Below are 23,181 nucleotides of genomic sequence, written 5' to 3' on the forward strand. Positions count from 1 at the left end.
CTTTTGTGACGCTCTCGAATGCTCACAGTAAGGGTACCGTAGAGTTCTAAAGGGTTAGCATCCAGTTGAGTTGCATGCAACCCGGCCAATCACAGATGGAGTAGGGCGGGTCTTGGGGTGGCCAAATTCGCAGCCGGGCGCGCGGTGATAAACTACGCGTCCGTGCGTCACGTGACACACCAAACCAAAATGGCCGCTCCTGTATTTTGACGTATAACAGCTAGCTAGTAGCCACTTTTCTATTTGTTTCATTCTTAGCGGAATACCCTTGAACAAAATATATTTTGGGTAAACCGCCTCTACCCATCTACATAGCCTCGGTTTTATAACTTTTACCTTAAAGACAATCCAGACTGACACTTCTTTGTTTAACGAGTGACTATGCTGTGGTTGTAGAAGCGGCTAGCTGCTAGCTGGCTCTGGCTGGCACATATAGACGGGTCAGAGAATATAAAGAACAAGCTTCACAAAGGAACCATGGAGGAGCTCAGCGCCGATGAGGTGAGCTAAAACTGGGGACTCTTCTCACTCTTCTCCTCACGACTGCTACGGGACAGAGAAGTGATCGGGTTTAGTAGCGGGGTACCGTTGGCTAGCTGGGGAGCTAACGGCAGCTAGCCGACCAGCCGCTACGACCCTACTTGTGAGGTTGAGTTCTGAGTGACAGCTCTAACGTTCTGTTCTGAGTGACAGCTGTAATGGTCTAGGTTTATCTCTGAGGGGTCTCTCGGGGTTACGGGTGGTGCGTGTGTCGGTGTACAGGTGTGTTGCTCTCCGTTAGATCCGCTAACGTTCACTGTGGGGCTGCGGGTTAAGGTGACATACGTACACACGTATACACCGAGACATGTATGGAGTACAGCCATACATGTCCTCATCCATTCATTATGTTGTGTTCTACCCATCCCTGCGGTCGGCCTCCCTGCCTCTGGCCTCCGGCCTCCCTGCCTCTGCCTCATATTAGGCTGATGCTCGTTAGCTTGAAAGTAGCTTGTGAGGCGACTCAGCATAAAAGCAGACGGCCACCATTGTGCAACCGGCTCTGTGGTCGATCCACTTACTGACCTCATAATACTGATAGAGCCTGGTTTATTATTATTATTATTATGCTGCCATTTAGAGGAACACCGTAGTATTGGCCGATTATACCAAATGATCAATGGATTTGATAGCATTCCTTCTAGTTGTTTTTGTCCCCGGAGTGGGGTTACAAGCCCCCCTCCCCCACTTTGTTTTCGGTGTATGCTTTATTACATCGCTCTTACTAACAACTGGCTATGAACGCGACTAGTAAATAAGACGAAATATTTTTTAAGGTTTTCCAGGAATACGGAGAAATGAAACGACCGCTTTTCACTTGCTCTAGAAGAAGCGCACCTTGTTTGAACTACTGTGCATTCTATATAATGTATTCTTTAATTTGTAGGCCATTCATGTTATACATGTTATCGGCCCTTCACTTCTTATGTTAAACCTACTGACTCTGTTGTGCAATGGATTCATGTCCAGATCCGCAGAAGGCGACTGGCCAGACTGGCAGGAGGTCCGACCTCTCAGCCTAGCACCCCTCTCAGCACACCCCTGACATCCCCACAAAGAGAGACCCCACCGGGGCCCCTACCTGGACCCTCAGGAGCCACCTCCCAGCCCCTGCCCCCGGCCTCCTCTCAGGCGCTGGGGCTGAATGTCCACAGTGGCACCCCGGCCACATCCCCCATGGGGGCTTCTGGTATGGACACAAACAACAACATGGAGCTCAAATTACCGTTGACTTATTTTTTCCGGATAATAACAGCACGTTGCAACTAATTCATTTTCACTACTGATAGTATTGATTATTTATACTGCAGAAGCTGAGGGTGCCCCAACATCGATCCAGAATAGATGGGTTTAAAACTGTGTCAGGTCAACCGCTGGAGACAATAACAGCTGTGGCGGTGCATTGTGCTAGCCAGCGTCAGTTCGTCAACGTTTGTCATTCAGTAAAGGGCCTTTTTGCATTATAGGAAACAGACATACAGAGCTCTAGAAACATCATGACCCGTGAATGCAATTAGACAGTGTGTAATGGCTCTGTTGTATAATGAGCTATTTTTATAGCTGCTCATAAATTCAGTTTTTTATGAGACACAGATTTATGATGAATAACTAGATCAGACCATTACAATGTTTACAGTTTTTCTTTCCCCCTCTTTGGTATTTCTTTATTTAGTTGTATCTGTATTTTATAGAGATTTTTATCGTATTTCAATTTTTGTACTGGGTGTCTATTTAGTCTTCCCAGTTTCCACAAAGCTTATTTAAAAATGTAAGCTAGGTTTTTTTTAAATATGCGAAGCGATTTCAAATCAATGGGAAAAAGTCATTTTGCTTGGGAGCAGTTTGATTTATTGCATTGTCTTCCTTCCAGGGGTTGTCTATGGGAGTCAGAGCAGTGAAGGAGTGAGTTCTCTCTCCAGCTCCCCCTCCAACAGCCTGGAGACTCAGTCTCAAAGCCTGTCCCGTTCCCAGAGCATGGACATCGACACCGCCTCCTGTGAAAAGAGGTGACGATTCCTCCTCACAGCGAAAAAGCGCCTTGTTCTTTCAGCTATGTGGGAGGTCTGATGAAGAACATGCAGGATAGTACATTGTTGCATCGATGCTTCCTGATTCCAAAACATGTTTGCATAGGTTTAGGAACATTTCTATTTTATTTTCTACTGAATGCATTTTAATTGACCCAAAGAAATAAAAAAGAGGAGGGGGACGGACGCAGACCTAACGCCGGCTCTCTGTCCCCCAGCATGTCCCAGGTGGATGTGGACTCGGGCATCGAGAACATGGAGGTGGACGAGAGCGACCGCAGGGAGAAGAGGACCCTGGCTGAGAAGGTAAAGCCAGCAGCCCCCCCCAGCCCCCCTCAGCGTTGTAGTCTTGTGACTGTCGGTGTCCCGTCTCTGCCTGGCCCACTTTATGCTCGTCAAAGGCTTCTTCACATCGCAGTGGTGTGGACACGCACCGATTGCAGGACACAGAAACCCATTGTTTTCTGAAAGGCACTTTAGGGACTTTCCATTGTTGCTGCTGGGTTTCGAATTTGTGGTTGGTTTTAAAGAGTAACAAATGAATGAGTCGGCTGGCCTGTGGCTCCGACATTACATTGGGGATTCTCATTATCTGCTCTTCATTTTGCTACGGCCGCAGTCGTGGAGTCATTAGCACTTTCCAAGGTTGTCTCTCCTAAATACGGACATGGGAGTATGGTGCACAGAACGTCCTGGCTATGTAGATGGGGAGATGAGCCCCTCTGTGGTTTGGCCAATTAGCTTTCATGGGGCTTGACCTCTTGAAAACCAATTGGCCGAGCCAGTGAGAAGCTATATTAACATTGTACATGGCTACAGTTATGACATTCCACTAGTTAGAAGTGATGCTTTTAGATTCTGATTGCTATCCCCTATAATGTGGGGCCGGGTGGTCTAGTGGTCAAACCCTCCTACATGCACCTTATTGACAAGAATCAACTATCAAAATCTGTAGCTTGCTTTGGATAAAATTGACTCGGTAAACTAAAGGTGGCTGAAGAAAACAAGTATATTTTAAGAGCGGGAATAGGCCTAAATACTAGCATTGTAGAGCGTGTTTCAGACATACACGTGTGCTGGGTTAAAGAAATAACCTGACCGAAATAATGGGTTGCCTAGCAGTCACACTAACGACGGAAGCCTTCTGATGCTCCATGGTTCTTCCTTCCGTCTGCGCCAGGAGTCCTCGGCCAACTCAGATGTCTCTGAAGAGCAGGCTCTGCAGCTCATCTGTAGGATCCTCCGTGTGTCCTGGAAGGAGCCGGACCGCGACGTCATCTATCTCCCCTCGCTGGCCGCAGAGTTCCACCAGAGCCCTAAAGACGGTTGGTCACTGGGTCCCACCCTCCTTCTGGGATCAGCAGACCTGGGGTGGGGGGGGGGGGGTGGTCAGGATATCTCTTCAGCATGGTTCATCCGTTCTGTGAACGGGTCCAAGAGATTGACCGTTAGTTTGAAGCCTTGTCCTCCTCATGTCCCCCGGCACTGCAGCGTACTCTGACTTCAAAGACCTGATTGGCCAGATCCTGATGGAGGCGCTCCTGATGTCCAGTCAGTCCCGCGTCCATAACCCCTTCTCCAGTCTGACGGCCACCTCCCAGCCCATCGCCGCTGCCAAATCCCCCGACCGTCGGCTGACGCTGGTGCCCCCCCCCAGCCAGGGCACCAGTCCCATGGCCCCCTGTGCTGGCTCCTTCGGCGCCAGCTCTCTGTCCAGGCAAGTACCGCTGCAGAAGGCCGCGGTACTTGCCTGGACAGAGAGCTGGCTCCTTCGGCGCCAGCTCTCTGTCCAGGCAAGTACCGCTGCAGCAGGCCGCGGCCGGCGCCCATCCGGGGGATCACAGTCTGGAGAGACCGCCGGCCTCCTCCTGCGTCCACATCTTCAACGATCTCCGTTCGCAGACATAGATAGTGAATAGACTGATACACATGACCGTTAACCACGACAACAACGTAGAAAAAGACTACCACTGACCAAGACCCCAAAATCATATTTCCCACGTAGTACAAGGACACATCTAAGGTTGTTGGCTTTTTAATCCAACAACTAAAACCTTATTTTTAGATGTTGGTTTTAAAAACTGATAGATTGTGGAATGAATGAGTGTTCTGTCCTGTTTTCGGAGAGGGCTTGGTATCGAATCCTGCTACCTTAGGGTAATAGTTCGATGGTGGTGAAAAGTGGGTGTTTTGTCTGCTTACTCAGTCCTCTCCCTGTGTAGGTGTGTTCCAGACTGTTCATACTAGTAGCCAACAGCCTGCTGGTGGTCACTATACTCATTGGTCTTGTATCGAGGGTCTTCTGATTCCCAGGCTCTATGTCTTTCTCCCTCCTGTCGCCCCGTTGTCCACAGTCTGTACGGGTGTAGTCCACACCCCGCTGCCCTGACCCCAGCCAGGAGGACCTCTCCCCCCGTCACCAGCCCCTCCCCCCCCGGCCTGCCCTTCATCGTGCCCCCTAGCCCCTCGGCCCCCGCCCGGCTCACTCTGAGCCCCCCCAGCGCCCCCCTCCCCATCTCCCAGCGGTACCGGCCCTACTCGGTCACCTCTCCCTGGGCTGTGCCCCCCCCGCCCCCCCCCGGTGTCTCTCCCAGCCCCCAGTCCCTCCCCTCCCCCAGGGCCCGCGCCCACCCCTCCTCCCTGCCTCTGGGGCCCCCCTCCCCCCGTCTGAGGGCCCAAGGAGCATCCCGGCGGAACCCAGCCTCTAGGTATCGCTCCGGCCTCTTGGATGACCGCGTGTGGCAGGCTCTACCGTCCCTAACCTTTACTGACCCGGTTGAGGTCTAAACCAATCCCTACGAGCCACCACAGGACAGTGCATCTTTAAACAACGCCGCTTGCATCTGATGCTGACCCATTCCTCCTCTAATACTCGTTGTGGCAATTATTATAGGAAAGGTATAATCAATAATAGTAACTAATTATTAACCAAGTTGCTTTTTTTCCTTGTTAGTTTAACATTTGTGGACATTGATTTGGAAGAAATGAGGTTAGGTGGAGGTAGTTATTGCCTGGAAGTGATTTTGGCATGAGTGACGTAATGGCAATGTTATGGTTCACAGCACGTCAAGTATTTATTCCTACATTCACTTCTGCATTCTTTCTTTATTTACTTTTGATTGCTACTCGTTTTGCATGCGTGGAAGTCATGTCTTCTGCCATGTTCTTCATCACCTTCTCCCCGCTGTCTCCTTCATGCGTTCTCAAGCATCGCCCCTCTTCCTCCCCCTCTGTCCTGTCCTCCTCCTCCTCCTCCTCCTCTGCTCTCGGGCAGCCCCCTCTCCTTCCTCTTCTTTGCGCTCTCTGACATGTCTCGGGACAGCAGTGACGAAGAGTCTGAGGAAGAGGAGGATTTTACACAGGTCCAATTTGGGTCCAGGTACACCACTACCACTGCTGTGTGTGTGTGTGTGTGTGTGTGCACGCGTCCCTCCCTTTTAGTTTGCGCTGCTGGCTCACGACTAACGGCGGTCTACTGCAGTGCTGAAGGCTTGCAGAGGAAGGCAGGCTCTCTGTGACTCACACAACCTTGCTTACGCGACCTTGGTTTGATCATCCAGGGTTTTGTCGAGTGGCTACACCTTCTGTCGTCTGAATGCAGCACTAACGAGTTGATGGGCTTGAACCTTTTTAATTTGAGGCGTGATTTGTTTCCTTGCCAGGAAATGGAAAAATACACATTGTGAAAGAAGCGCACACTAGGCTTAAAATTTAAGTTATTGAATGATTGAATGCCCCAGGGTTTAAGGTTTCAGGGGACTACAGATTTACATAGCCTTGTTAGATGTCTAAGAATGCGTCCTGAGCCATAACGTGCACGGTAGCCCGAGGTGTGCTGCTAAGCACAGGAGGGCTTCTCCTCTCTCCAAGCTGAATACTAACAGCATCGACAGACAGTGTCAACACATGAGCCTGTGAAACATCAGTGTGAACGAGAAGCACCGCTTTAACAACCAGCTTCCAGTAACCATTAATGTAGGATGGACTCTGGCGCACACGATGTGACACGTTTAACGTCTTCTACCAGCCGGTAGAAGCTTATTGGCCTCTGCTGCCGCTAATACTGTTATTTCCTCCAGGCACCCTGGAGGAGGTCGGCTTGTTTGGCCCTGAATGTGGCCCCCCTCAGTGTGGCCTTCGCTAGAGGAAGTGTGTTCTAACCCGTTGTTGTTGTTGTTGTTGTTTGTGGCCCCCCCCTCGGACCCTCTCTCCGTGACGCCAACAGTGTGGGGGCCTCTGGGGGGGGCAGCGAGGCAGCCAGCGACCGCTTCACCATCGAAGTGTGCAAGGAGACGGAGATGCTGAACTACCTCATCGAGCGCTTTGACAATGTGGGCATAGAAGAGAAGAAGGCGCCCAAGGTAGGCCGACCGCCGCAGCGTCTCCGACACGGACCCGGTCGCTGACGTAGAAACCTTAGTGAACGCACTGGAGCCACGCGTCGTACCCTCGTTATTGACTGATATTGACCAGATCAGTATTAATTATATCACATCCTAGATTGACCTCAATCAATACACAGGGTTAGGTTTACATGGAGAACAAGGCATACTTTGTATTTCCATTCGTTGTGTAGGGTAGTGGCTGATCTCTTTGGAGCGGTGCGGGCTCTTTAAGCCCTTCTGCTGGGCTGTGTCCCCTACAGGACTCATTATGCAGTATTGGGGACAGCATTAATGTACATTGTGTGTATAGACAGTATATTAACAGGGCAATGGTCTTTTAATTTTGATTATAAACACCTGACACCTATTTGACCCCCAAAAAGATATGTGTAATGTAATAATTACTGTCTATCACAACTTCACAACTTTCATAACTACTTGAGCTCCAAACCGACTGTTATATTAATTAATTGATCTCTCTCTCCCTCTCTGTGTCTCTCTCTCTCTCTCTGTCTCTCTCCCTCTCTGTGTGTCTCTCTCTCTCTCTCTCTGTCTCTCTCTCTCTCTCTGTCTCTCCCTCTCTGTGTCTCTCTCTCTCTCCCTCTCTGTGTCTCTCTCTCTCTGTCTCTCTCCCTCTCTGTGTCTCTCTCTGTCTCTCTCCCTCTCTGTGTCTCTCTCTCTCTCTCTGTCTCTCTCCCTCTCTGTGTCTCTCTCTCTCTGTCTCTCTCCCTCTCTGTGTCTCTGTCTCTCTCCCTCTCTGTCTCTCTCTCTTTCTATGTGGGTTCCATGTCTCAGATATGCAGCCATCCCAGCGTCAGCCAGCTTATGAGCAACATACGCTCACAATGTATTTCTCACGCCACCCTGGTACTGCAAGGCTCCCTGACCCAGCCCAGGTCGGTCTATCCCCCCCAACCCCCCCCTACCAGCCGTGACACCGTTCTCTGCCTGCTTTATGCGCCCCTCGTTTCCACTGGGAACATTCTGTCCCCTTTCCCTCTTGTCATCCCAGCCTAGTCTCCATGGCAACGACTCAATCACCCTCTGCCTCCACAGTGTACACACACACACACACACAGCCTTGATATATTAACACAGCCCGCCTCTCGCCCCCCCCCCCCCCCCATGTCTGAGGTGTTGTGGTGCTGCGTAGGAGTCCTCTCCAGGAGTCCCTGCTGGTCCCTTACATGCTGTGCCGGAACCTTCCGTACGGGTTCATCCAGGAGCTGGTGCGCATGACCCACCAGGAGGAGGGGGTCTTCAGACAGGTGGGCCGCGCCACAGAGACTCACCGTAGGACACAGCGGCCCACTCTAACACGTGGGGAGCCATGGCCCCAGCCCTCCTGCTCTAACCCATGTGGACCCTTCTTGTTCTAGATATTTATCCCCATCCTGCATGGGCTGGCCCTGGCAGTCAAAGAATGCTCTTTTGACAGCGACAACTTCAAGTTCCCCCTCATGGTAAGGACTGCTCTGTCATAGCTCCTCTGGTTGTGGAGTCAGGGTTTACCCCAAGGCCTCTGATTGTAAATCAATAAATAATACAACCGAATACTTTATCCATTAATTATTATGCAACAATAATTAATACTGTGATGCTCCAACTACATTTGTTAAATTTGTAGTTTTACTTATGTTATATGATTAGCCATACAATGTTTTTTGATTAAGTAAACATATCAGCATGTGATTCATTCGTTTTGTATTGATTGCAATACAGCCTAGATTACAAATCTAGGCTGGAGAATGCAGAACTCAAATGTATCAACAATGTTTACAATTTAATGTTGCAGGAACTCTTGGTCATAAGTTATTCTTTCTTTGTACAATATGCATCTATATATTGACGGGCAGTTTGTATTCATCTCTGAATCTAGTGGTAGATCTGTTCACTTTAGCCATGGAATATCTGCAGTCCACCGTGAACGTATTGGTACTGCAGTCCCTATGAACCAATGCACAAGATAAGCCTTCATGTGGTTAGGTCACAGTGGAAGTAACGTCTAATGTGGCGCTCTAAATGCTGCCTGGCACCCTGTGTGTGTGAGTGTGTGTGTGTGTGTGTGTGTGCGCGCTGCTTGTCACCTTGGCTGGGTGTGAGGATGAATCTCTGCTTGAATCTCTTCCTACTTCAGAAGCCTTAGGGAAAGAATCTGGAGCATTTTTCCAGGTGTGTGTGCTATATAGGATTTGGTTAGGGGCAGCCACCTGCAGCTTGGCTACTGGAGTTTCTCTGCATAACTAATTCATATTAAGTCATTTGCATCAATTTTGCAGAGAATTTGCTCAAAAGCAATGTCCAAGTGGTACTGAGGAGAGCCAAAGCACACAATCAAAATAAGAGTAGCTACAAAAAATGGTGACCTCTGACCTAGTTTCTATATAACAGCAGGACTCTGTACAGAGTAGCTGTAGGATTCAGTAGACGTTTGGTTTCCTAACATGAGGGGTTGACAGTCTCGCGGCTCCTGCTTGGTCAACCTACCTGCTGCGATGCTGCCTCACTCAGAGTGATGTAACCCAGGCTCCATTTTGTAACACTTGCATGTCCACTCTCTCTCCAGGCATTAGCTGAGCTCTGTGAAATCAAGTTTGGAAAGACTCATCCTGTGTGCAATTTGGTGAGTATAGTATTACAATTTGTATAAAGTTTGCTTCCTAATTCATGAAATCCAAGAATCCAACAGTGTTTCTTTTGACGCCAACACATGCACACTGCACCCAAAAATAAACTGCATCTATTCTGAGGGACCAAGACCCATAGCCGCAATGTTAAATGCCTTGTCTCATTTCCACCGTTCCCATTGTCCTGAGCAGCAGAACAAATGTCCCGTCGTAGCCGTGATTAATCACAAATCTCAGCTGGATGTGAGCAGGTCTATTCTGACAGCAGCTCGGAGCACTCTGCCCGTTTTATTCTAGTCTCATACCCCCAGCTCACTGCAGGCATAACGCAGTCCCCGTCTGCATGGGGCTTTATTTAGCCAGATAACATCTCCTGTATCAGTGAAATCTGTTTCTCTACAGTTGTGGGTACGTGCTGACACGGCGCTATAGGACCCCTAGGCTGCCCGGAGCCCCGTTTAGACTACCTTCAGTATACACCCGCCATCTGGTTGACTGCCATCAACATGTACCCATTTATAAGACCCTTTAATCCAAAAGCAGCTTGCACTGATTTTGAATGACATGTCTTTAAACAGCTGGTAGGAGTCAGGCAAGGATACCTGCAGGTAGACTGCGGATCATAAACCTTGGTGTGTGTGTGTGTGTGTGTGTGTGTGTGTGTGTGTGTGTGTCCAGATGACGTCGCTGCCCCTGTGGTGTCCCACCCCCCTGAGCCCGGGCTGTGGCAGGGAGCTCCAGAGACTGTCCTACATCGGGACCTTCTTCAGCCTGTCGGTCTTCGCAGAGGACGACGTGAGTCCCGCCCCCCGCTCGGCCCCGCCCACTGCCCGGTCTGCTGATGGACAGGGCGTGGCCCCTACCCTCTCTAGTGGCTGCTTGTGGGCGTTGACCACGTTGCTGACGGAAGTGGTTGAAACCAGGAATTTGAATTCACCACGGGTGCATGGTCTGCCAGTACTCACTGAACGTCGATTGTCCAATCACATCGCTGTACGACACGCTCATTTAACGCTAAAGTTAACGCTGAGGTTTGGCTCTCGTCCCGCCCCAGCCTACCAGAATCCCTTGCCCCGCGCACCAGATCCAAAGTATGTGGTCCGGCCTGTCCGACTCACAATGGTTTAATTGGTTTGAACTTAAATGTTATACGTCAGGTAAGAGGGTTGAGGAAATCTATTGTCAAAGTATCTACCTACTGGGAAATTTTGGACACAGGGTTTGAACCAGAACCATCTGTATGGGAGTCAAGCACCGTAAACACTAGGCCATCATGACCATGTGAAAATCTCTGCCAGTTCAAATGCTCCTCTGTCTCGGTGGAGACAAAGCAGAAGATGTTGCTGTTGAGAGGCAGATCCTCTGAGTTAAGCTGCAAAAACCTACTTATTCAGATTTGTGAAACATGCAGAAATTGAATATCAGGGGTCTGCTCTGATGGAGCTGGGGCGACGGCCTAAAGTCAGAGGGATTGTCACTGCTCCGATGCACACGGCGCTAAACTGCAAGGGAGAGGATTCTGGCAGCTATTGATGGATCCCAGACTATACACCAAGACCGGGTGTATTAGCCGAAGTCTCTGACTTTCTGGTCCACCGGTTATGTGAATAAACGGCAAATATGTGCGATATAGAGTCAGACTGTTTTGAAGTTTGTGGAATAGGCTAGAGTTGTTGGAGTAGCTACATATTTTATTTTTTTGTTCCAACTGCTCAGAGACGTTGGTTGAGATCCACAGGCCAAAGCACACACTGCAAATTTCTGATCATATTTCAAGCGTGACTCCAAAAACAGGTTGTATAATTCTCACATTGTTCTTGAGCAGAGGAAAGCGCACAGTGAGTTTATACCGGCTGTATTTTTTTCACCCGTTTTGTGTGGGATCCAAATCTCTGTTGGGTCTGAAAGTTACCAAACATTATTCTGCGACTGAACCAACGCTGCTTTCTGCCTCGGGCTTGACAGTAAATAAAGTAGATATGTCGAGTGGATTCAGATTTAACCATGTCTGGCCCTTTTTTGCTTTCAGTGAAAGTCAAGAAATGTATTTCAATTCAACCTATTGACTTTTAAACTACAAAATACTCCGAAAACTAGAGAAACTCACGCAGTCCTCATTTTCTATTGCGTAACCTCTTTGTTTCTGCACCCCAGTCCAAAGTGGGGGACAAGTACTTCTCTGGGCCGGCCATCACCATGGAGAACACCCGGGTGGTCAGCCAGTCCCTCCAGCACTACCTGGAGTCCGCCCGGGTAAGGACCTCCGTCTAGAGCAACACTGCGTCTGCGTCCGGTCACCCGGGTCCTAACCAGGTCTTCTGTGGTCCCTCAGGGCGACCTGTTCAAGATCCTCCACAACATCCTGTTGAACGGAGAGACCCGAGAGTCGGCCCTCAACTACATGGCCGCTCTGGTCAAATCGAATGTGAAGAAGGCTCAGATGCAGGTGAGATGAGCCCTGGGGTCGCTTTGCTGTGCCTGGTTTGAACTCCGCCTAGTGATTCGTCAGAGACCTCAAGCAATGTAACCCGTCAGCCCCTGATGCAAGGCGTCCACCGTTGCCGTGGTAACATTTGAGTGTGATATCATCCGGTCGTTGTGGACAACTGAATCCGGGTGTTGTGGTGTTCCCGTCCCGCTCCCAGACGGACGACAAGCTGGTGTCCACGGACGGCCTGATGCTGAACTTCCTGTGGGTGGTGCAGCAGCTGAGCATGAAGATCAAGCTGGAGACGGTGGACCCCTTCTACATCTTCCACCCGCGCTGCCGCCTGGTGGTCAGCCCCGAGGAGACACGCCTCAAGGCCACCATGGAGGAGCTCAAGAGCTGGCTGGCCGGCCTGCGTGAGTACCCCCCCCCCCCCCCCCCCCCAAACCTGCAGTCAGCCATGTCACAGCCATACTCAATGAACAATTATCTCCTGAGATGAGCTCGAGAGCCGGGTAGCCGAGCTACCTCAACATCCACCCTGCCGTCCACACACAGATACACGTCTCATGTACACACTCCGGCTACACACTCGGGTGACACACTCTATACACCCTAAAGGCTCTACTGCATAACCGCCTTGCTTTGTGTGAACGCCCCTGAATCGTCCACACCCAGTGTCTTAATCTGCGATCATAATCAGTTTGTGTTCAAGTCCTGCCTGGGATAAGGTGGTGCTTGTGTGACTCAGTCTTTATTGCACAATACAACACGTGTGTGCTCAGTCTCTGCATCCTGGACTCGGCTGCTGTTTAAACGAGGCCAGCAGACCGCCTCCCGTCCTCAACCTGGGGCCGCTGTGATCGGTCTTAACGCCTTCCTTAAAGTTCCTCGACCACGGCGGACGTTCACCTAGATTAGAGTTCTTACTAAATGCTTTGTGATTCGTTTCATTATTTGTAACGTGTTGAACGTTTAGTCATTCCTTCTTTATTCTTGTGTGTTTGTTTATCAGTGTGTTTGCCCCCTCCCCGCGGCGACCCATTTATCTCAGATGAAATGTGTCTCTTTTATCCCATCCATCTCGTTTCACGCTCTTTCACTTTGAAGCCTAACACCGTTAAAGGAGCGAGGACACCGTGGATACTGTTTGAAGTTATGTTGTACCAAACCGCCGGGCCATAGGTCAGGGAAACAGATTCAGTCAACACTGATGCTTTTAAATCACATCCTCCGTCACATAGCTCTGAGTGTCTGGCGGCCCCCTCCCTGGGGAAGTCTTCCACCTGATGGCTCTTCCTGGGGGTCCGTTCAGTGGTGGGTGGGGGGGGTCGTTCCGTTGCCTATGTGTCCGCTGAGCGTGTGGGGGTCCTCCCGTCCTCAGAAGACGACCCCTCGGCGTTCTCTGAGCCCAAGTTCCCCACGGAGTGCTTCTTCCTGACGCTGCACACCCACCACCTCTCCATCCTGCCCGCCTGCCGGCGCTACATCCGCCGCCTCAGAGCCATCCGGGAGCTCAACAGGTACACACACACTGATACACACACTGATACACACACACTGATACACACACACTGATACACACACACTGATAACCACACACTGATACACACACTGATACACACTGATACACACACTGATACACATCCGCCGCCTCAGAGCCATCCGGGAGCTCAACAGGTACACACACGCTGATACACACTGATACACACACTGATACACACTGATACACACACTGATACACACACGCTGCCTCAGAGCCATCCGGGAGCTCAACAGGTACACACACACTGATACACACACTGATACACACTGATACACACACGCTGCCTCAGAGCCATCCGGGAGCTCAACAGGTACACACACATTGATACACACACTGATACACACTGATACACACTGATACACACACTGATACACACTGATACACACTGATACACACACTGATACACACTGATACACACACGCTGCCTCAGAGCCATCCGGGAGCTCAACAGGTACACACACGCTGATACACACACTGATACACACACACACACTGACACACACGCTGACACACATACTGATACACACACACTGATACACCCACCCACCGATACACACACACATACACACACATACACACACTGATACACACACTGATACACGCACACTGATATACACACACTGATACACACACACACACACTGATACACACACACTGATATACACACACTGATACACACACACACTGATACACACACACTCTCACACACACACACACTGATACAAACACACATACTGATACACACACACACACACTGATACACAAACACTGATACACATACGCACACACACGCTGATACAAACACGCTGCCTCAGGGCCATCCGCAAGCTCAACAGGTACACACATTGATACACACACTGATACACAGATACACACACACTGATACACACACGCTGCCTCAGGGCCATCCGCGAGCTCAAAAGGTACACACACAAACACATACTGAAACACACACTCACAAAAAGGAATGCATGCACACTGATACACAAAAACACATACTGATGCATACACGCAGACGCACATATGCACACACACACACGCTCACATACAAGACAAGGACAGTTGATGATGAGTGTTGGGTAGCGTGCCCCTAGTGGGTCTGTGACAAATGGAGTTGTGTGTGTGTGTGTGTGTGTGTGTGTGTGTGTGTGTGTAGGACGGTGGAGGAGCTGAAGAACAGCGAGAGCCAATGGAAGGACTCCCCTCTGGCCAGTAGACACAGAGAGATGCTGAAGAGGTGCAAAACACAGCTCAAGGTAACGCTCACACGCAGGCTGACGTGCTGCATCCAGGGGGACGGATCAGTTGACTCGTTGATATTTGAAGCTATTGTGGTTAGTTATTGTTCTGACCTTCAGGAAGGAGTCAGAACTGATGAAGGCAGTAGTTTGAACTGCTGGCCTTTGTGTGCGTCTGATGGCGTGTGTGCGTCTGATGGGGTATGTGTCTGATGGCTTGTGTGTCTGATTGTGGTGTGTGTGTGTGTCTGATTGTGGTGTGTGTGTGTCTGATTGTGGTGTGTGCGTCTGATGGCGTGTGCGTCTGATGGCGTGTGCGTCTGATGGCTTGTGCGTCTGGTGGCGTGTTTGTCTGATGCCGTGTGCGTCTGTTGGCGTGTGCGTCTGTTGGCGTGTGCGTCTGATGGCGTGTGTCTGATGGCGTGTGTCTGATGGCGTGTGCGTCTGATGGCGTGTGGGTCTGATGGGGTATGTGTCTGATGGCTTGTGTGTCTGATTGTGGTGTGTGTGTGTGTCTGATTGTGGTGTGTGTGTGTGTCTGATTGTGGTGTGTGCGTCTGATGGCGTGTGCGTCTGATGGCGTGTGCGTCTGATGGCTTGTGCGTCTGGTGGCGTGTTTGTCTGATGCCGCGTGCGTCTGTTGGCGTGTGTGTCTGTTGGCGTGTGTGTCTGTTGGCGTGTGCGTCTGTTGGCGTGTGCGTCTGATGGCGTGTGTCTGATGGCGTGTGCGTCTGATGGCGTGTGGGTCTGATAGCGTGTGTCTGATTACGTGCGCGGGTTTGTCTCACAGAAACTAGTGCGGGCCAAGGCCTGCGCAGACGCCGGCCTCCTGGATGAGAACCTGCTGCGTAGATGCCTTCAGTTCTACAGCACCGTCATCCAGCTCATCCTCCGCATGGTGGACCCTGCTTACCCCCAGTGAGTCCCACCGCAGCTGGGGAAAACATTGGCCTAAGACCCCCACATCCATCCATCCTTATACTCTACAATAATTTCTGTCTTAATAACTCGTGTTATCCGTCATAAGGGGACGTTTTGCCTCCTTAAATGTCTATTTCTGTCTGTCACGTATGTATCTATGTCACGCAACGTAACGGGTCATTTAGATTTCCTAACCTCATCGTTTGTCTTGAACGCAGCATGACCCTGCCGCTGAACACAGACATCCCCAAGAGCTTTGCGGCGCTGCCGGAGTTCTACATCGAAGACGTGGCCGAGTTCCTGCTCTTCGTCGTGCAGTAAGTTCCCAACAAGTGGCCTCATGCTCACCAGTTAGTCCTTCCCTCCTTCAATGGGGTTTACTAGCTTGGGAAGCTTATTTTTATATTAGACAAAGCACAAAAGGTCTATTGTAATCAATCTGAACACAAATGGGAAATATACAAATACAATACAGTACAAATTTAAACAAGTCTATGTATTGAAAAGCTGTCCCCACACATGCAAAGGAACTAGGGATCGACCGATATGGATGTTTTAGGGCCGATATCGATCTTTTTTCATCAGCCTTAGCCGATGACCGATACGGGCTACCGACTTTCTTGAGGCAATATTTGGAGCCGATACTGCTTTTGCTCCCTCAATTTACATCACAAAATTGACACTGATAATAACAATGTTACAAGTCTCAATTTAAAGAAGGAACATTTATTGAATTGTCTGTAAATCATCATAAAGAAATAAGATATAAATAAATAATAATAATCTGTAGGAAGGTAACGGGCCCGGACAGAGACTGGCTGTAAAGCCTCCTAACGTGCACCCCTCCCTCCCAGGTATTCTCCCCAGGTGCTGTACGAGCCCTGCGTGCAGGACGTGGTCACCTTCCTTGTGGTGTTCATCTGCAGCCAGAACTACATCAGGAACCCCTACCTGATCGCCAAGCTGGTGGAGGTGCTGTTCGTCACCAACCCGGCCGTGCAGCCGCGCACACAGCGCTTCTTCGAGATGATGGAGAGCCACCCGCTGGCCGTCAAGCAGCTAGTGCCCGCCCTCATGAAATTCTACACCGGTGAGGAGCGGCGACACAGCGCCCCCGTCGAGCCGCAGCGCTCAGCGTAGTCCGACCGACGACCACGCACTCGTGGGGAGACTCGTGGTTTCACCATGACGACGACGTTGATGTTAAATGATTCATATCCGCACCATCGATTCTTAGACCGAACCCAAGCGTCTAGGGGAGTATACGAGGCAGCGCTGGCTGAGGGCACAGGCCCAGAGACCGCTGGGCCTTCTTCCAGCGCCATAGTGGAAATTGTAGCCGATTTTAATTAAGTACGGGAAATGGAATGCTGTAACCTGTTCCTGTAAAAGAACAAACTCCCACTGTCCAAGTTGAGTAGTGATGTGGATGAAGATGTGCTTCCATTGAGCGAGCGTCCATCGGGAGCAGGTAAACACGCACACGGTTTAAAGTCTCCTCCTCTTCCTCATAGATGTGGAGCACACGGGCGCCACCAGCGAGTTCTACGACAAGTTCACCATCCGCTACCACATCAGCACCATCTTCAAGAGCCTGTGGCAGAACGCCGGCCACCACGGAACCTTCCTGGAGGAGTTCAAGTAAGCCGGGGTGGCCGTCGCGTGAGACATCGCCCGACGTGTTGCCACGCGCTGTGAATGTAGTCCAACCCAGGATGGACGGACCATTTTGGAAATGGCCTTCTTATGTTTCTGAAGTTGTACTGAATATAAAATTATCCCTTAAGTTTGGCTGATAAGAGGAGTAGATGTAATTGTTATGAGATCTTCAATCAAATGTGAAAGTCCAAAGTAATGCATTGGAGTGGTCGGATTTAGAGCTTTGAACACATAATCATAATCTCTTATATAGGTAAGTCTTCTTACCTCCTTGCAGTCCTTGATGACCTGCATCTGATTCCACCGCAGGTCGCTTTGGGTGAAAGCGCTTAGGAACCGACTTTAGTCTCACACTAACCCCCCCCCCCCCCCCCCCCCCCCCCCCCCAGCTCCGGGAAGCAGTTTGTGCGCTACATCAACATGCTGATCAACGACACCACCTTCCTGCTGGACGAGAGCCTGGAGTCCCTGAAGCGCATCCACGAGGTGCAGGAGGAGATGAAGAACAAGGAACAGTGGGATCAGCTGCCCCGGGTCAGTGGGGCTCCCAGTACCACCAGTTCAGCTTCACTTAGTGTGGTGGAGGACACCCAGGGATCCCTGATGGTGTAGTGATGAGGGTGCCCAGAATATAGGTGCCGGGTTCGAATCCAGAGCCTACATGTAGGCACCCTTGAGCAATGTAAAGAATAGTTTCTGCTTATCAGGAAGGGAACCTTGATGTCAACAGAAAGCCCTGTGATAACCTGAGAGTGAGGAGGCGGTGGTCTGAGGCTGATGATGGCGTGTCATCCCCAGGAGCAGCAGCAGACCCGGCAGTCCCAGCTGACCCAGGACGAGAGGGTGTCGCGCTCCTACCTGGCCCTGGCCACCGAGACCGTGGACATGTTCCACATCCTCACCAAGCAGGTCCAGAAGCCCTTCCTCAGGCCTGTGAGTACACACGCACATAAACACGAACGCACAAACCCACACGCACATAAACACGCACGCACACGCAGAAACCCACACGCACATAAACACGCACACACGAACGCACAAACCCACACGCACATAAACACGCACGCACACGCACAAACCCACACGCACATAAACACGCACACACGAACGCACACGCACAAACCCACACATTCACATAAACACGCACAATCACACGCACGCACAATCACGCACGCACACGCACAAACCCACACAGGCACATAAACACGCACAAAGGATTAAACGGATTAAAAACACACTAAGGACGAAGCGGCACCGATGGGCAACATGCTGTTAATGCAGGGCCTACGCCACGTTTCTCTTCAGGCTCAGGAGAGAGACGGGGGGATGTAAAATCGTTGACTTGTTGCCATCCCGTTACTGACTCATCCTGCAACACACCGCCTGTAGGCGATCAACACAGTGCATAAAGTCATGAAATAAACATGACTTATGATGTTTGCCACAAGTGTGTTTAGATCTTTAGCTCATTAAAGACTAAATCTGACACAGCTTGTTGCGATGTCTGTTTGTTTCCCTACGGGGTTTCATCAAGGGTTGGTCTAACGGCCTCGTTCTGCCCCCCCCCCAGGAGCTCGGCCCCCGCCTTGCTGCCATGCTCAACTTCAACCTGCAGCAGCTCTGCGGGCCCAAGTGCCGCGACCTGAAGGTGGAGAACCCCGAGAAATACGGTTTCGAGCCCAAGAAGCTGCTCGACCAGCTCACCGACATCTACCTGCAGCTCGACTGCGCTCGCTTCGCCAAGGCCATCGCTGACGACCAGGTGAGGCCCGGTCCCGCCCGCCCCCCACACCGCAGCACCTCTCCAATGTGTAACAAATCCTCATTGAAGTGGGAACTACCTCCAGGGTTTACTCTGTGAGGAGGACACCCAGGAGACTGTTGAAGTGTAATCAAGGCTGTGTTTAATCCGGTCCACACTACCAAAAGTTTATGTTTCATTTCTGGTGTTCCCTCATGAATCGCAAGCTTCTTGCTCCAACATCAAAAGTCTTTACATAAAAAAATGTGACTAAACGTCCATTTAGTGTGTGACTCATGTTAAAGAAACGGCAGGAACAGCCTGCTGAGCTCTGGCCCGGAGCGGCTCTGGCCCGGAGCGGCTCTGGCCCGGAGCGGCTCTGGCCCGGAGCGGCTCTGGCCCGGAGCGGTTCTAACCAGGCGGTGCGCTGCTTTCTCCTCGCAGCGCTCGTACAGCCGCGAGCTCTTCGAGGAGGTCATCTCCAAGATGAAGAAGGCCGGCATCAAGTCCACCATCGCCATCGAGAAGTTCAAGCTGCTGTCGGAGAAGGTGGAGGAGATCGTGGCCAAGAACTCCCAGTCGGAGATGGATTACAGCGACGCTCCGGACGAGTTCAAAGGTGCGCCTGGGCCCGGGGGCTCGAGCCGGGCGTCCGTCTGCACACGTCTGCGGTACACCGGTACAAGAATAAGTCCCGCCTCCGAGGCTCCGGTTCCCTCGGTCAGATGTCTGTGGGAAATAACACGGCGTTTATGAATGATCGTACTTAACAAACTGTAGGTGGTGAAGAAGTCAAAGCTGGTTCCCGTTTTGAACTACACACCTTTTCCATCTGGTTTCCACTGGGTTTTCGGACGGTCGGTGCCGTTAAAGTAGTTAATGCTTCTTTAACGGCACCAACTATCCAAAACTACAGTGGAAACCAGATGGAAAAAGTGTGTAGTTCAAAACGTGACGCAGCTTTTACTTCTTAGCTACCTAGAGTTTGTTATGTACGATCATTCAAAAAACCAATGTTATTACGAATAGACATTTGACCGATGGAACCGGGAGCCTCGGAGGTGGGACTTATTCTTCAGAGGCCTATGGCTGATCAGACTGCTACTGGTCTGGGATGGCTGGTCAGACTAGTCTGGGATGGCTGGTCAGCCAGGTCTGGGATGGCTGGTCAGCCTGGTCTGGGATGGCTGGTCAGCCTGGTCTGGGATGGCTGGTCAGCCTGGTCTGGGATGGCTGGTCAGACTGCTACTTGCGATTGTGCAGTAAACAACTCCGTTCGACATTCCTTCACACTGCTGTGAAACCCCCTGCTCCGCTTTTACAAGCCGGCCTCGTCGAAAACAAACCGGCTCTGATCCAAAAACCAAGCCTGTATAAACACGTCGAAACCGGATCGACCCCCCCCCCCCCCCCCTCCCGCGGTGGCAGAATGTCAGTTATGTTCCTGGACATCTGCAGCTCACCCAGGACATGTTGGCTCAGTCTGGAGCGCGGCTATCCCATAACCGCCAGACTAATATAATCTGGCCTATCTCGGGGGGCGCGTGGCCTCCTTTGATAGCGGGCCACGCCGCCCCTCTGCACTGCGCCCCCCCCCCCCCCCGGGTCCGGTTTCCGTGGCGTGCGGGACGCTCCCGGGAGAGCTCTTATTTATAACCCTCAGCACACGAGGCCGTCGAGGCGACCTCGGGACATCTCCGATGTATTCCCGTTAAAACCGTGTTTTTTATGGCCGACGTTCTTGGCACGGGGGCTGTGACGGGCGCGCCGATCCCCCCCGTCGTGTAAAGAGGTTACGAGACTGATTGAGATGTGTGGGTGGCTTTAATGTGCACGTGGTGCGGGCGCGCACGCTGCGTTGGGGCTTGTGTGTCAAACAAACGGATTAGATTAGTCTGGGGTCTGCAGGACGTGGTCGGGAAGGGAGACGCGTGCGTTGATTAAGATCTGTGCTCCTGTTGTTGACCAACGCTGGTTTTGGAGCCACTCAACTCATCTTGGTTTTCAAGTTTTTAGAGCGACAGTCTTTGCTTTTTGTGCTTTTTTCAAGTCAATTGAACATTTAAAGTCTGCCAATGATTTGAACAGAGGCATATTATTGGTCGGGAAAAGGCAGCTTCCCTAATTGCTACCAGGGTTTATTTATATGGCGCCGATCAAACACAAAGGTTATTCAGAGTTCTTAACATCGGCAGGAATCATATATTAAAAGGACAATCAACAAAATACAATACAATAATGATTTCAAAGATCAATTAAACCTAAAGGTAAGAAGCTAAAATAATAAATATGCCAGTTAGCTTTTCTCTTTGGCTAAAAATGCTAAAGTGCATCAAGCCGGCTACGGTAGTACCTAGTGTAGGTCTGTCCTACTGACTGACTGTCTGTCCCACTGACTGACTGTCTGTCCCACTGACTGACTGTCTGTCCTACTGACTGACTGTCTGTCCCACTGACTGTCTGTCCTACTGACTGACTGTCTGTCCCACTGACTGACTGTCTGTCCCACTGACTGTCTGTCTGTCTGTCCTACTGACTGTGCCCCCCAGACCCTCTGATGGACACCCTGATGAGCGACCCGGTGATCCTGCCCTCTGGGAACGTCATGGACCGCTCCGTCATCCTGCGGCACCTCCTCAACTCGCCCACCGACCCCTTCAACCGCCAGCCGCTCACCGAGAGCATGCTGGAGTCAGGTGACCGCCACAACAAGTCAATCCATTCAGTACATTTGTTCTAATTACCAGATAAAGGTTACTGGGTTTGATCCCCAATGTCCACAGTCTACCTGAAGCCATCCCTGAGCAAGATGTCGAGACCAATCCACTCCTGATTACGAGCAGGGAATTGTATTTAAATTCCCTGGAAGTCGCCTTGGATAGAAAGGTCTACGAAACGAATTGAGGGTAGACAGCACTTGTTAGCGGTATCCATATTAGTACATGTATACTATACAATTGTATGTTAGAAGTGGGAAAGTAACAAAGTGCAGAGGGTCATTTTGCGGCGTGTCTCACTGCTTTGGAGTTGAGAGTGAATCCTCCTCGCTGACGCTCTGCCCCCCCCCCCCCCAGTCCCGGAGCTGAAGGAGCGGATCCAGGCCTGGATGAGGGAGAAGCAGGGAGGCCGGCTGCTCTAAGAACCTCCTGCAACCATTTCCCTGTCGATCAACCCCCCCGCCCCCCTCTACACACAGACACACAAACCGCTGCTCGTCCTGCGAATCACCGCCGAGGGGACGTCATCCGACTGAAGTCAGAGGCACCACTGTAACCACAGCAACGACAACAAAACATTCTGGACATTAAAAAAAAGTTTTTTGATTTTACCCGCATTCTTTTTTTTTTTCTTTATCTTATTTTTGTTGTCTCAGACCCTTATTTGAAGGTCCTCAAAAATAACAAAGCATAATAAAGTTACAACTTTTGAAAGGGTTTCTGTTTGGGCGTTTGTGTGTTCTGCATGTGTGGCGCGTTGGGCCGATGCACGGCCCGACAGGAAGGTGTTCGCACTCGCTCAGAGAACACGTGCCCTACGTGTGCGGTCAGACGCTCACGGCGTGGTCCAGGATGTGGCTCAGCAGCAGGAAAGGGTTTTATCTCCGAGTTGGGGGTGAACCAGAGCATGCTCTGTGGTTCTCAGCCTCCATTTTGACAGGTCCCAGTCCTTGAGCAAACTTGGGGTGGATTTACTTCTCCTGATTTGAATTCCAGATCCATATGCGGCCAACAGGCTGGCTGTATCCCAGAGAGCCATGGAAATGTATTGTTTGAATAATTGTGTTCAGTTTAACCCGTTAGTTTTAAACAAAGAAAAGAATGTCTTCACATATAGAGAAAGCTAGGACTTCAAGCGGTTATGATATTGTATCATGCAGATGTATTCTATATCCTGACTCTCTATGGTCAGTGATTTTCCTGCCTTGGAATCAGCTTTCACTTTAAAAAATTTAGTTAGAAGTTAAAGCTGCTTTGTATGTACTGGTAATTTTCCAGTACATAAGGAAAAATAATCAAATGTATTTTTATATGACTGAATATTTCTGTGTCCTTATCTCTTAATGGATCGT

The 23,181-nt window shown here is 50.5% G+C and overlaps 1 protein-coding gene across 2 annotated transcripts; it reads left to right on the plus strand.

Moving 5' to 3' along the window:
• The first annotated feature begins 189 nt into the window (after positions 1 to 189).
• ube4b (ubiquitination factor E4B, UFD2 homolog) lies at positions 190 to 22,546 on the plus strand. Of its 2 annotated transcripts, XM_079742176.1 has the most exons (27): positions 190 to 501; positions 1,510 to 1,729; positions 2,411 to 2,546; positions 2,786 to 2,873; positions 3,748 to 3,892; positions 4,059 to 4,284; positions 6,793 to 6,928; positions 7,748 to 7,848; positions 8,106 to 8,220; positions 8,332 to 8,415; positions 9,519 to 9,575; positions 10,258 to 10,374; positions 11,734 to 11,832; positions 11,912 to 12,025; positions 12,225 to 12,423; positions 13,392 to 13,530; positions 14,710 to 14,809; positions 15,582 to 15,709; positions 15,931 to 16,029; positions 16,567 to 16,802; positions 17,227 to 17,353; positions 17,761 to 17,905; positions 18,170 to 18,304; positions 18,942 to 19,133; positions 19,557 to 19,731; positions 21,662 to 21,808; positions 22,187 to 22,546. In XM_079742176.1, exons 1-27 carry the CDS (start codon positions 478 to 480, stop codon positions 22,249 to 22,251), a joined length of 3,549 nt encoding a protein of 1,182 aa, XP_079598302.1. In that variant the 5' UTR covers positions 190 to 477; the 3' UTR covers positions 22,252 to 22,546. The 2 variants fall into 2 exon arrangements, with proteins under 2 accessions (XP_079598302.1, XP_079598303.1); XM_079742177.1 differs by lacking the exons at positions 190 to 501; positions 1,510 to 1,729; positions 2,411 to 2,546; ... (1 more) ...; positions 3,748 to 3,892; positions 4,059 to 4,284 and adding an exon at positions 5,416 to 5,946.
• Positions 22,547 to 23,181: the final 635 nt, after the last annotated feature.

Source organism: Pollachius pollachius, assembly GCF_949987615.1.
Source record: "Pollachius pollachius genome assembly, chromosome: 8".
Taxonomy (NCBI): Eukaryota; Metazoa; Chordata; class Actinopteri; order Gadiformes; family Gadidae; genus Pollachius; species Pollachius pollachius.